We start from the raw sequence: 15,067 nt of genomic DNA, 5'->3' as shown, positions 1-15,067 counted from the left end.
GACTGGGCTGAGAGGGAGGTGCCTCCCGCAGGGGTGGGAGGACAGAGAAGAAGAGCTTGGACTGGGCTGAGAGGGAGCTGCCTCCCGTAGGGTTGGGAGGAAAGAGAAGAGCTTGGACTGGGCTGAGCAGGAGCTGCCTCCTGTAGGGGTGGGAAGACCAAGAGACCAGAGGTGGCAGAACAGAGTGCTCGGGTTGGGGTGTAGAGTTTGAGCATAGCCTGTAGGTAGGGAAGGGCAGTTCCTCTTGCTGTTCTGTAGGTAAGCGCCATGGTCTTGTAGTGGATGTGAGCTTCAACTGGAAGCCAGTGGAGGAGAAGGGTGTCATGAGAGAACTTGGAAAGGTTGACAGAAGATGCAAGGGTTTGGAGCCCAGCCAACAGCGAGTTGCAAAAGTCCAGAAGGGACAAGAAAAGTGCCTGGATTAGGAGCTGCACCACTTCCTGTGTGCGGTAAGGTCCTACTCTACAGATGTTCCTCTTCCTGTGTGCGGTAGGGTCATACAGATGTTGTAGATTATGAACCTGCAGGAGTTAGTCACTGCTTTGATGTTTACAAAGAACGACAGGGTGTTGTCACGCCAAGGTTCTTTGCACTCTGGGAGGGGGACACTGTGGAGTTTTCAACTGTCATGTAGAGGTCTTTGAGCGGGCAGGAAGACCAGCTCCGTCTTGTCGAGGTTGAGCTTGAGGTGGTGGGCCGACATCCAAGTTGAGATATCTGCTAGACACACAGAGATGCCTGTCACCACCTGGGCGTCAGAAGGTGGGAATGAGAAAAGTAGTTGAGTGTCATCTGCAGAGCAGTGATAGGAGAGACCATGTGAGGATATGACCAGTGACTTGGTCTATGGAGAGGAGAGGAGAGGTCCATCCTGATAGCAGTAATAGAAGTGGGACGCCATTAGTGAGAGTATGTGGTGCAGACACAGATCCTCTCCACATCACCTGGTAGGAGCGGCCTGCCAGGTAGGATGCAATCCAGGAGTGTGAAGAGCCTGAAGGGGCTGAAGGGCAGCATAGACTGAGGTGATCTGAAGGGCAGCATAGACTGAGGTGATCTGATAGGACTGAAGGGCAGCATAGACTGAGGTGATCTGAAGGGCAGCATAGACTGAGGTGATCTGATAGGACTGAAGGGCAGCATAGACTGAGGTGATCTGACAGGACTGAAGGGCAGCATAGACTGAGGTGATCTGACAGGACTGAAGGGCAGCATAGACTGAGGTGATCTGATAGGACTGAAGGGCAGCATAGACTGAGGTGATCTGATAGGACTGAAGGGCAGCATAGACTGAGATTAACTTGAAGTTCTTGACCGCAGATCGGCAGTTCCAAACACTAACAGAGACCCAGACTTCCACATGGGTTGTGTGCACAGGGTACAATAAACTAGACGGGTTGCAGCCCTGTAAAGCCTACAGGGAGAGGTGAGAACAGGTATATAAAACACACATAGTTGACAAAACTACAAAAGAGAAAAATGAGATATTCTGTAAATAACTCGGTAAGATACTCAAGTGAGAGAGTGGCGTGGAGCCTTCCTCGAACATCTCGGCAAAACCGTCTAAGTTTCGCGAAAATACCGCTACTGACACGACCGCCACTTACAGCTGCTGCTGAGAAACCAGGAGACTGAAGACCTAACACTAATTACCTAGGAGATGAGAATGCTGGAGATAACCGGAGTCCTCTAGCTCAAGAACCACTCCTGGAGATAACAGGAGTCCTCTAGCTCTAGAACCACTCCTGGAGATAACAGGAGTCCTCTAGCTCTAGAACCACTCCTGGAGATAACCGGAGTCCTCTAGCTCTAGAACCACTCCTGGAGATAACCGGAGTCCTCTAGCTCTAGAACCACTCCTGGAGCTAACCGGAGTCCTCTAGCTCTAGAACCACTCCTGGAGATAACAGGAGTCCTCTAGCTCTAGAACCACTCCTGGAGATAACAGGAGTCCTCCAGCTCTAGAACCACTCCTGGAGATAACCTGAGTCCTCTAGCTCTAGAACCACTCCTGGAGATAACCGGAGTCCACTAGCTCTAGAACCACTCCTGGAGATAACCAGAGTCCTCTAGCTCTAGAACCACTCCTGGAGATAACCAGAGTCCTCTAGCTCTAGAACCACTCCTGGAGATAACCGGAGTCCACTAGCTCTAGAACCACTCCTGGAGATAACCAGAGTCCTCTAGCTCTAGAACCACTCCTGGAGATAACCAGAGTCCTCTAGCTCTAGAACCACTCCTGGAGATAACAGGAGTCCTCTAGCTCTAGAACCACTCCTGGAGATAACAGGAGTCCTCTAGCTCTAGAACCACTCCTGGAGATATCAGGAGATATCAGGAGACATCTAGCTCTAGAACCACTCCAGGAGATATCAGGACTCCTCTAGCTCTAGAACCATTCCTGGAGATATCAGGAGATATCAGGAGATATCAGGAGATATCAGGAGTCCTCTAGCTCTAGAACCACTCCTGGAGATATCAGGAGACCTCTAGCTCTAGAACCACTCCTGAAGATATCAGGAGTCCTCTAGCACTAGAATCACTCCTAGAGATATCAGCAGCCCTCTAGCTCAGAAATTAGATTAATACTTATGTAAATGTGATATTTCAGTTTTTTTTTATTCATATTAATTAGAAAGAAATTCTACAAACCAGTTTTTGCTTTGTCATTATGGGGTATTGTGTCATTATGGGTTATTGTGTTATATATACGTTGAGTTCCCTTGGTCCTTTGTGCCAACTTGAATCCTGAAGCTGAGGTGTCAACGGACGCCGTCCTTGACGATTCACGTCGTCAAGATGACAGATTGATGAGACATTTTTTAAAATCAGAAATGTGGAAAAAGTTAAGGGGTCTGAATACATTCCGAATACACTGTAGATGCATGACATTGTCAGACATGACATAGTCAGACATGCCATAGAGATATGACATAGAGATATGACATAGAGATATGACATAGTCAGACATGACGTAGAGACATGCCATAGGGACATGACATAGAGATATGACATAGTCAGACATGACGTAGAGACATGCCATTGAGACATGACATAGAGACATGCCATAGAGACATGACATAGAGATATGACATAGTCCGACATGACGTAGAGACATGCCATAGAGACATGCCATAGAGACATGATGTAGAGACATGACATAGAGACATGACATAGAGATATGACATAGTCAGACGGGATGTAGAGACATGACATAGAGACATGACATAGAGATATGACATAGTCAGACATGACGTAGAGACATGACATAGTCAGACATGACGTAGAGACATGACATAGAGATATGACATAGTCAGACGGGATGTAGAGACATGCCATAGAGACATGACATAGTCAGACATGACGTAGAGACATGACATAGTCAGACGGGATGTAGAGACATGCCATAGAGATATAACATAGTCAGACGGGATGTAGAGACATGCCATAGAGATATGACATAGTCAGACGGGATGTAGAGACATGCCATAGAGACATGACATAGTCAGACGGGATGTAGAGACATGCCATAGAGATATGACATAGTCAGACGGGATGTAGAGACATGCCATAGAGATATGACATAGTCAGACGGGATGTAGAGACATGCCATAGAGATATGACATAGTCAGACGGGATGTAGAGACATGTCATAGAGATATGACATAGTCAGACGGGATGAAGAGACATGCCATAGAGACATGACATAGTCAGACGGGATGTAGAGACATGCCATAGAGACATGACATAGTCAGACGGGATGTAGAGACATGCCATAGAGACATGACATAGTCAGACGGGATGTAGAGACATGCCATAGAGATATGACATAGTCAGACGGGATGTAGAGACATGCCATAGAGACATGACATAGTCAGACGGGATGTAGTCCGTTGAGATCAGAGCCATTCAGAAAACCAGCGTTCATATTTGGAATGTTAAAACATGGAGTCCAGCTCTGCAGTAGTTCCACAGAGGACCAGAAGAGGGCACTACTCAACGACTAAACTTCTGTCATATATACTCACCACATAATGAAAACAGATCTGTGCGATCGTGAGTGTCAGTGAGCGTGTCAGTGAGAGTGTCTGTGAGCGTGTCAGTGAGAGTGTCTGTGAGCGTGTCAGTGAGAGTGTCTGTGAGCGTGTCAGTGAGAGTGTCTGTGAGCGTGTCTGTGAGCGTGTCAATGAGAGTGTCTGTGAGCGTGTCAGTGAGAGTGTCAGTGAGCGTGTCAGTGAGAGTGTCTGTGAGCGTGTCAGTGAGAGTGTCTGTGAGCGTGTCAGTGAGAGTGTCTGTGAGCGTGTCAGTGAGAGTGTCTGTGAGCGTGTCTGTGAGCGTGTCAATGAGAGTGTCTGTGAGCGTGTCAGTGAGAGTGTCTGTGAGCGTGTCAGTGAGAGTGTCTGTGAGCATGTCAGTGAGAGTGTCTGTGAGCGTGTCAGTGAGAGTGTCTGTGAGCATGTCAGTGAGCGTGTCCGTGAGTGTGTCAGTGAGCGTGTCAGTGAGAGTGTCTGTGAGCGTGTCAGTGAGAGTGTCTGTGAGTGTGTCAGTGAGAGTGTCTGTGAGCGTGTCAGTGAGAGTGTCTGTGAGCGTGTCAGTGAGCGTGTCCGTGAGTGTGTCAGTGAGCGTGTCAGTGAGAGTGTCTGTGAGCGTGTCAGTGAGTGGCGTGTCCGTGAGCGTGTTACTCACAGCCAGTATCTTATCGCCTATCTGTAGGTGTCCATCTTTACAGGCCGCTCCTCCCTCGATGATCTTAGTCACATATATACTGTTGTCACCTGGTACATGCTGGTTCCCTAGTCCACCTGCTATACTGAACCCCAAACCTGAAAAACACAGACACACACACACACATAGAATAAGGGAAGAGGAAGATTAGGAAGAGGAGGGAGGAAGAGGAGGGAGGAGGAGGAAGAGGAGGGGAGGGGAGGAGGGAGGAGGAGGAGGAAGAGGAGAGAGGAGGAGGAAGAGGAGGTGGGAGGAGGAGGAGGGAGGAGTAGGAGGGAGAGGAGGTGGGAGGAGGAAGAGGAGGGAGGAGGAGGAGGAAGAGGAGGTGGGAGGAGGAGGTGGGAGGAGGAAGAGGAGGTGGGAGGAGGAAGAGGAGGTGGGAGGAGGAAGAGGAGGGAGGAGGAGGAGGAGGAGGTGGAAGGAGGAGGAAGAGGAGGTGGGAGGAGGAGAAGGGGGAGGTGGGAGGATGAAGAAGAGGAGGAAGATGAGGAAGAGGAGGGAGGAGGAGGAGGAGGAGGAAGAGGAGGAAGAGGAGGGAGAAGGAGGAGGAGGAGGAGGGGGTGGGAGGAGGAGGAAGGTTTTCAGATTAAAGTAGCTGTATGAACAAGATCACAAACTGTCTATCTTTTCATGGAAACATCTACTTCAGGGGTGCTGAAACACACCTACAGCATTTAGTCCGAGACAACACACACACCTTTAGGTCCTTTGATGAGTTTGAGTTGTGTGACGGTCTCCATGGGTGGCTTCCTCCGGAGGACGTAGAGACGAACAACTGGCCCCGCCTCCTTTAGAGCTTCCACAGCCAAGCTGTGTGTCACCTCACGAACGTCAACATCATTAACTAGTATCACACTGTCATTAACCCTGTAACATAGACATTATATATATTATCTATCTATCTATCTATCTATCTATCTATCTATCTATCTATCTATCTATCTATCTATCTATCTATCTATCTATCTATCTATCTATCCCTCCACTGTCCAGAATATGCTCATCCAGAGGCAGCACTCCTAGTGGCCGGGGAATGCAGGGAAATTTAAATCGGTTTTAACTCATTTCTACCAGCATGTTAAATGTGCAACCAGAGGGAAAACAACTCTAGACCACCTTCACTCAACACAGAAACACGTACAAAGCTCACCCTCCATTTGGCAAATCTGACCATAATTCTATCCTCCTGATTCCTGCTTACAAGCAAAAACTAAAGCAGGAAGTACCAGTGACTCGCTCAAAACTGAAGTGGTCAGATGACGCGGATGCTACACTACAGGACTGTTAGCACGGATGCTACGCTACAGGACTGCTAGCACGATGCTACGCTACAGGACTGCTAGCACGATGCTACGCTACAGGACTGCTAGCACGATGCTACGCTACAGGACTGCTAGCACGATGCTACACTACAGGACTGCTAGCACAGACTGGAATATATTCACTAAGGACCATGGGACTAAACACTTCCCTCTGCAACTGGATGCTGGACTTATTGACAGGCCACCCCCAGGTGGTGAGGGTAGGTAACAACACATCTGCCACGCTGATCCTAAACGCCGGGGCCCTTTTAGGGGTGCGTGCTTAGTCCCCTCCTGTACTCCCTGTTCACCCACAGCTGCGTGGCCAAGCACGACTCCAACACCATCATTAAGTTTGTTGACAACACGACAGCCTGATCACTGGCCCTCTTTAAAATCGACGGGGCTGTAGTGGAGCAGTCGAAAGTTTCAAGTTCCTTGGTGTCCACATCACCAATAAACAATCATGGTCCAAGCACACCAAGACAGTCATGAAGAAGGCACGACAAAACCTATTCCCCCTCAGGAAACTGAAAAGATTTGGCATGGGTCCCCAGATCCTCAAAAGTTCAATCAAGAGCATCCTGACCGTTTGCATCCCAACCTGGTATGGCAACTGCTCGGCATCCGACCACTGGGGCCAAGCATCCAGCCATCCAGGACTTACAATACCGTGGACCTAAACTCAAAAGTTTGGGGTCACTTATAAATGTCCTTGTTTTTGAAGGAAAAGCTCATTTTTTTTGTCCATTAAAATATCATTTATTTGATCAGAAATACAGTGTAGACATAGTTAATGTTGTAAATGATGATTGTAGCTGGAAACGGCTGATTTTTTATGGAATATCTCCATATTATAGATATGGCATACAGAGGCCCCCAGTGGTGTGGGGGCTGTGCTTTGGCAAAGTGGGTGGGGTTATAACCTTCCTGTTTGGCCCTGTCCGGGAGTATCATCGGATGGGGCCACAGTGTCTCCTGACCCGTCCTGTCTCAGCCTTCAGTATTTATGCTGCAGTAGTTTATGTGTCGGGGGGCTAGGATCAGTTTGTATCTGGAGTACTTCTCCTGTCCTATCCGGTGTCCTGTGTGAATTTAAGTGTGCTCTCTCTAATTCTCTCTTTCTCTATTTCTTTCTCTCTCTCCTAGGACCATGCCCCAGAGCTACCTGACATGATGACTCCTTGCTGTCCCCAGTCCACCTGGTTGTGCTGCTGCTCCAGTTTCAACTGTTCTGCCTGCGGCTATGGAACACTGACCTGTTCACCGGATGGGCTACCTGTCCCAGACCTGCTGTTTTCAACTCTCTAGAGACAGCAGGAGCAGTAGAGATACTCTTAATGATCGGCTATGAAAAGCCAACTGACATTTACTCCTGAGGTGCTGACCTGTTGCACCCTTGACAACCACTGTGATTATTATTATTTGACCATGCTGGTCATTTATGAACATTTGAACATCTTGGCCATGTTCTGTTATAATCTCCACCTGGCACAGCCAGAAGAGGACTGGCCACCCCACATAGCCTGGTTCCTCTCTAGGTTTTGGCCTTTTTAGGGAGTTTTTCCTAGACACTGTGCTTCTACACCAGCATTGCTTACTGTTTGGGGTTTTAGGCTGGGTTTTTGTATATCACTTTGAGATATCAGCTGATCTAAGGGCTATATAAATACATTTGATTTGATTTTATCAGCAACCATCACTCCTGTGTTCCAATGGCACGTTGTGTTAGCTAATCCAAGTTTATCATTTTAAAAGTCTAATTGATCATTAGAAAACCCTTTTGCAATTATGTTAGCACAGCCGAATACTGTTGTCCTGGTTAAAGAAGCAATAAAACTGGCCTTCTTTAGCCTAGTTGAGTATCTGGAGCATCAGATACTCATCAGATGAGGCCATGAGGTAGCCTAGTGGTTAAAGCGTTGGACTAGTAACCAAAAGGTTTATAGATAAAATCCCCGAGCTGACAAAGTAAAAATCTGACGTTCTGCTCCTGAACCCAGTGTTCCTAGGCCGTCATTGTAAACACGAATTTGTTCTTAACTGACTTAGTTTAGTTACATAAAGTTACATAAAGGTAATAAAAAAATTACAGGCTCAAAATGGCCAGAAACAAAGAACTTTCTTCAGTCCATTCTTGTTCTGAAAAATGATGGCTATGCCATGCGAGAAACTGAAGATCTGGTATAACGCTGTGTACTTCTCCCTTCACAGAACAGTGCAAACTGGCTCTAACCAGAATAGAAAGAGAGGTGGGAGGCCCCGGTGCACAACTGAGCAAGAGGACAAGTACATTAGTGTGTCTAGTTTGAGAAACAGACGCCTCACAAGTCCTCAACTGGCAACTTCAATAAATAGTACCCGCAAAACACCAGTCTCAACATCAACAGTGAAGAGGCGACTCCGGGATGCTGGCCTTCTCGGAAAAGTTGCAAAGAAAAGCCATATCTCAGACTGGCCAATAAAAAGAAAGATTCAGATGGACAAATACTGGACAGAGGAACTCTTTCTACACTGTTTTTCTGATCAAGTTGATGTTATTTTAATGGACCAAAAATGTGCTTTTCTTTCAAAAGCAAGGACATTTCTAAGTTGTCAAAGACTCCAGCCACCCCAGTCATAGACTGTTCTCTCTGATACAGCACGGCAAGCGGTACCGGAGCACCAAGTCTAGGTCCAAAGGCTCCTTAACAGCTTCTACCCCCAAGCCATAAGTCTCCTGAACAGCTAATTAAATGGCCACCCGACCATTTACATTGACCCCAGACCCCTTTATTTTTACACTGCTGTTACTCACTGTTTATTATTTATGCGTAGTCACTTTACCCCTACCTACATGTGCAAATTACCTCGACTAACCTGTACCCCCGCACATTGTCTCGGTAACTCAGCCTCCTGTCCTGTGTCTACCTGAGCCTCCCGTCCTGTGTCTACCTGAGCCTCCCGTCCTGTGTCTACCCGAGCCTCCCGTCCTGTGTCTACCTGAGCCTCCCGTCCTGTGTCTACCCGAGCCTCCCGTCCTGTGTCTACCTGAGCCTCCCGTCCTGTGTCTACCTGAGCCTCCCGTCCTGTGTCTACCTGAGCCTCCCGTCCTGTGTCTACCTGAGCCTCCCGTCCTGTGCGGCAGCTCCTCCAGGGATGATCTTGGTGATGAAGATAGACGGGTCATCTCCAACGTGGGGGTTGTCTGTTCCACCTGCTATACTGAATCCTAGACCAGAGTTACCCTACAAACCATCACACACACACAACCATCACATGTAGGTAAACATAGGTAGACCCCACTGCTGAAGGAGACAACAGAAAGCCTGATAGAATGTTTCATAAACCCAAGTAAATAGTACTAATTCCTGGGGAAATATTCTGTGGACCAATGAAACAACATTTAAACATTTTGGCATTACAGATCAGCGCTGTTTACTGACAACCAAATCGAGCATTCAGTGAAAATTACACCCTCCCTACAATCAAAGATGGGGGAGGTTCGATAATGCTGTGGGATTGCTCTGCTGCCTCTGATACATAGGGGCTTGAACATGGCATCATGAAACCAGCACAATATCAGCTGTCAAATGTTCAACACAGTGTCCAAAAACTGGGTCTCTATTGAAGGTTGTGAGTCTTCCAGCAGGATAACAAACCCAAACGCACCGGAAAAGTTCAAGAAGAAACCCTGGACTGATCTGAAGTGGCCAGCGAGGAGTCCAGATCTGAATCACATCCTAAACCTACGGCGAGCTCTGAAAACAGAGGTTGGTGGAGGACAGTACGGTGAGCTCTGAAAACAGAGGTTGGTGCAGGACAATACGGTGAGCTCTGAAAACAGAGGTTGGTGCAGGACAATACGGTGAGCTCTGAAAACAGAGGTTGGTGGAGGACAGTACGGTGAGCTCTGAAAACAGAGGTTGGTGGAGGACAGTACGGTGAGCTCTGAAAACAGAGGTTGGTGGAGGACAATACGGTGAGCTCTGAAAACAGAGGTTGGTGCAGGACAGTACGGTGAGCTCTGAAAACAGAGGTTGGTGGAGGACAGTACGGTGAGCTCTGAAAACAGAGGTTGGTGGAGGACAGTACGGTGAGCTCTGAAAACAGAGGTTGGTGGAGGACAGTACGGTGAGCTCTGAAAACAGAGGTTGGTGGAGGACAGTACGGTGAGCTCTGAAAACAGAGGTTGGTGGAGGACAGTACGGTGAGCTCTGAAAACAGAGGTTGGTGGAGGACAGTACGGTGAGCTCTGAAAACAGAGGTTGGTGGAGGACAGTACGGTGAGCTCTGAAAACAGAGGTTGGTGGAGGACAGTACGGTGAGCTCTGAAAACAGAGCTTCTGCTAAAGAGCCAAATTGTCAGTAGAAAAGTGCAGCAAACTCATTGATGGAGAAGCGTTTGTCTGCAGTTAACTTGGCTCAAGGCTGTGCAACCAGCTCCGAACAGGGGGCCAATCATTTTCTCCGTTTGTCTTCCTTTCATCAATTATAATTGCAAACTTAAGTTGACAAAAAGAAAATTGGTTTTGGAATGTTAAAGATCCAACAACAAGGTTTGGTGGCCAAAAGTTTTTTTTAATTGTCAATTTAAAGAGGGAGAGGGAGAGGGAGAAAAAGGGAATTATTTATAGGGGCTCCTGAACGGAGCAGAGGTCTAAGGCCCTGTGTCTCATTGCTAGAGGGCTCCCTGGTGGTGCAGCAGGCCCTGTGTCTCATTGCTAGAGGGCTCCCTGGTGGTGCAGCAGGTCCTGTGTCTCATTGCTAGAGGCATCACTACAGATCCTGGTTCGATTCCAGGCTGTATCACAACCAGCTGTGATTGGGAGTCCCATAGGGCGGTGCACAATTGGCCCAGTGTCGTCCTGGCTTGGCCGGGGTAGGCCGGCATTGTAAATAAGAATTTGTTCTAAACTGATTTGTCTAGTTAAATAAAGGTTAAATAAAGGTTAAATAAAGGTTAAATAAAGGTTAAATAAAGGTTAAATAAAGGTTAAATAAAGTTAAATAAAGGTTAAATAAAGGTTAAATAAAGGTTAAATAAAGGTTAAATAAAGGTTAAATAAAGGTTAAATAAAGGTTAAATAAAGGATAAATAAAGGATAAATAAAGGTTAAATAAAGGTTAAATAAAGGTTAAATAAAGGTTAATAAAGGTTAAATAAAGGTTAAATAAAGGTTAATAAGGTTAAATAAAGGTTAAATAAAGGTTAAATAAAGGTTAATAAAGGTTAAATAAGGTTAAATAAAGGTTAAATAAAGGTTAAATAAACAAATCAAAAATAAAAGTGTGAGGGGCCACAAATGTTGTAATCTAATAGTAAGAGTAGTCTCACCCTCTCTAGTGTCATCTCTTCATACTCCACCTCTCCCTCTGATCCATTCATCTAGAGAGGGAGAGAGAGGGAGGGAGAGGGGGAGAGAGAGAGGGAGAGGGAGGGAGAGGGGGAGAGAGAGGGAGAGGAGGGAGAGGGGGAGAGAGAGGGAGAGGGAGGGAGGGAGAGGAGAGGGAGAGGGAGAGGGAGAGGGAGAGAGAGGGAGAGGGAGAGGGAGAGGGAGAGAGAGGGAGAGGGAGAGGGAGAGGGAGAGGGAGAGGGAGAGGGAGAGGGAGAGGGAGAGGGAGAGGGAGAGGGAGAGGGAGAGGGAGAGGGAGAGGGAGAGGGGAGGAGGAAGGAGAGGAGAGGGAGAGGGAGAGGGAGAGGGAGAGGGGAGGAGAGGGAGAGAGGGAGAGGGAGAGGGAGAGGGGAGGGAGGAGAGGGAGATGGGGAGGGGAAGTGGGAATGGGAGAGAGAGGGAGGGAGGGAGGGAGAGGGGAAGTGGGATAGAGAGAGGGAGAAGGGGAGCGAGGGGGAGAGAGAGGGGGAGGGAAGTGGGAGGGGGAGCGAGGGGGGGGAGTGGGAGGGGGAGAGAGAGAGAGAGAGAGAGAGAGAGAGAGAGAGAGAGAGAGAGAGAGAGAGAACACAGATCAACACAGATTAGTATTATTACATAGTATTACATTATATTCTTCCATCTCTTCTCCTCTCCTCCTCCCCCTCAGGGTGACAGAGTGAGCGATGATGGGAGGAGAGAGGACAGAGAAATGCTAGCAATCAGTCATATTATTATACATTAAACTGTCTGATGGAGGGAGAGAAGGGAGAGGAGAGAGAAGGAGAGGGAGAGAGAGAAGAGAGTGGAGGAGAGAGAAGGAGAGGAGAGAGAGAGAAGAGAGAAGGAGAGGGAGAGAGAGAAGAGAGGGGAAGAGAGAGAAGGAGAGAGAGAAGAGAGGGGAGGAGAGAGAAGGAGGGGAGAGAGAAAAGGAGAGGGAGAGAGAGAAGAGAGGGGAGGAGAGAGAGGGAGAGAGAGAAGAGGGGAGGAGAGAGAAGGAGAGGGAGAGAGAGAAGAGTGGAGGAGAGAGGAGAGAGAGAAGAGAGGGGAGGAGAGAGAAGGAGAGGGAGAGAGAGAAGAGGGGAGGAGAGAGAAGGAGAGGGAGAGAGAGAAGAGTGGAGGAGAGAGACCAAAATAATGGTGTTCCAAAAAAGGTGCAGTTGCCATGACCACAAATACAAATTCCATCCAGACACCATTTCCCTAGAGCACACAAACAACTACACATACAGTACCTCTACCTAAACATCAGCACCAGTAACTTAAACAAAGCTGTGAATGATCTGAGAGACAAGGCAAGAAGGGCCTTCTATGCCATCAAAAGAAACATAACATTTGACATACCAATTAGGATCTGGCTAAAATTACTTGCTTCAGTCATAAAGCCCAGATACTACAGAGACACAGAGAGAGATAAAGAATCAGTCATAGAGCCCATTGCCCTTTATGGTTGTGAGGTCTGGGGTCCGCTCACCAACCAAGAATTCACCAAATGGGACAAACACCAAATTGAGACTTGACTTGAAAATATCCTCCGTGTACAACGTAGAACACCAAATAATGCATGCAGAGCAGAATTAGGGCGATACCCACTAATTATCAAAATCCAGAAAGAGGCATTCAATTCTACAACCACTTAAAAGGAAGCGATTCACAAACCTTCCATAACAAAGCCATCACCTACAGAGAGATGAACCTGGAGAAGAGTCCCCTAAGCAAGCTGGTCCTGGGGCTCTGTTCACAAACACAAACACACCCCACAGAGCCCCAGGACAGTAACACAATTAGACCCAACCAAATCACAAGAAAACAAAAAGATAATTACTTGACACATTGGAAAGAATTAACAAAAAAACTGAGCAAACTAGAATGCTATTTGGCCCTACACAGAGAGTACACAGTGGCAGAATACCTGACCACTGTGACTGACCCAACACTTAAGAAAAGCTTTGACAATGTACAGACTCAGTGAGCATAGCCTTGCTATTGAGAAAGGCCGCCGTTGGCAGACCTGGCTCTCAAGAGAAGACATTCTATGTGCTCACTGCCCACAAAATGAGGTGGAAACTGAGATGCACTTCCTAACCTCCTGTCCAATGTAGGACCAAATTAGAGACACATATTTCCCTCAGATTACACAGATCCACAAAGAATTAGAAAACTCCCATATCTACTGGATGAAATACCACAGTGTTCCATCACAGCAGCAAGATTTGTGACCTGATGCCACAAGAAAAGGGCAATCAGTGAAGAACAAACACCATTGTTGTAACGGCTGTTGGAAGGAGAGGACCAGTGTGGCAATAATTTATTATCATGAACACGAAACAAAACAGTCCTGAACGGTGAAAAACACGGAACAGAAAATAATCAACTCAAAGGTGAAACCAGGCTGTAAGTATGGTTCTCAATCAGGGACAACCAGGCTGTAAGTATGGTTCTCAATCAGGGACAACCAGGCTGTAAGTATGGTTCTCAATCAGGGACAACCAGGCTGTAAGTATGGTTCTCAATCAGGGACAACCAGGCTGTAAGTATGGTTCTCAATCAGGGACAACCAGGCTGTAAGTATGGTTCTCAATCAGGGACAACCAGGCTGTAAGTATGGTTCTCAATCAGGGACAACCCAGGCTGTAAGTATGGTTCTCAATCAGGGACAACCAGGCTGTAAGTATGGTTCTCAATCAGGGACAACCAGGCTGTAAGTATGGTTCTCAATCAGGGACAACCAGGCTGTAAGTATGGTTCTCAATCAGGGACAACCAGGCTGTAAGTATGGTTCTCAATCAGGGACAACCAGGCTGTAAGTATGGTTCTCAATCAGGGACAACCAGGCTGTAAGTATGGTTCTCATCAGGGACAACCAGGCTGTAAGTATGGTTCTCAATCAGGGACAACCAGGCTGTAAGTATGGTTCTCAATCAGGGACAACCAGGCTGTAAGTATGGTTCTCAATCAGGGACAACCAGGCTGTAAGTATGGTTCTCAATCAGGGACAACCAGGCTGTAAGTATGGTTCTCAATCAGGGACAACCAGGCTGTAAGTATGGTTCTCAATCAGGGACAACCAGGCTGTAAGTATGGTTCTCAATCAGGGACAACCAGGCTCCCTAAGTATGGTTCTCAATCAGGGACAACCAGGCTGTAAGTATGGTTCTCAATCAGGGACAACCAGGCTGTAAGTATGGTTCTCAATCAGGGACAACCAGGCTGTAAGTATGGTTCTCAATCAGGGACAACCAGGCTGTAAGTATGGTTCTCAATCAGGGACAACCAGGCTGTAAGTATGGTTCTCAATCAGGGACAACCAGGCTGTAAGTATGGTTCTCAATCAGGGACAACCAGGCTCCCTAAGTATGGTTCTCAATCAGGGACAACCAGGCTGTAAGTATGGTTCTCAATCAGGGACAACCAGGCTGTAAGTATGGTTCTCAATCAGGGACAACCAGGCTGTAAGTATGGTTCTCAATCAGGGACAACCAGGCTGTAAGTATGGTTCTCAATCAGGGACAACCAGGCTCCCTAAGTATGGTTCTCACTCAGGGACAACCAGGATGTAAGTATGGTTCTCAATCAGGGACAACCAGGCTGTAAGTATGGTTCTCAATCAGGGACAACCAGGCTGTAAGTATGGTTCTCAATCAGGGACAACCAGGCTGTAAGTATGGTTCTTAATCAGGGACAACCAGG

At 47.4% G+C, this 15,067-nt stretch overlaps 1 protein-coding gene across 3 annotated transcripts in view; it reads right to left on the bottom strand.

Moving 5' to 3' along the window:
• The window catches only part of LOC109886097 (disks large homolog 4), a 132,150-nt gene that overhangs the window by 66,565 nt on the left and 50,518 nt on the right, over positions 1-15,067 (bottom strand). For all 3 annotated transcript variants that reach the window (XM_031791501.1, XM_031791502.1, XM_031791504.1), the window contains 4 exons: positions 11,344-11,394; positions 9,129-9,253; positions 5,423-5,592; positions 4,687-4,823 (listed from right to left, as the gene is read on the bottom strand). In XM_031791501.1, coding sequence (XP_031647361.1) covers positions 4,687-4,823; positions 5,423-5,592; positions 9,129-9,253; positions 11,344-11,394 — 483 coding nt within the window. The remainder of the gene's footprint in view (positions 1-4,686; positions 4,824-5,422; positions 5,593-9,128; positions 9,254-11,343; positions 11,395-15,067) is intronic.

The sequence above is a fragment of the Oncorhynchus kisutch genome, linkage group LG16 (assembly GCF_002021735.2).
Source record: "Oncorhynchus kisutch isolate 150728-3 linkage group LG16, Okis_V2, whole genome shotgun sequence".
In the NCBI taxonomy this organism is placed as follows: domain Eukaryota; kingdom Metazoa; phylum Chordata; class Actinopteri; order Salmoniformes; family Salmonidae; genus Oncorhynchus; species Oncorhynchus kisutch.
Note: the sequence above shows the minus strand (reverse complement) of the source record. Positions and strands in the feature narration are given on the sequence as shown.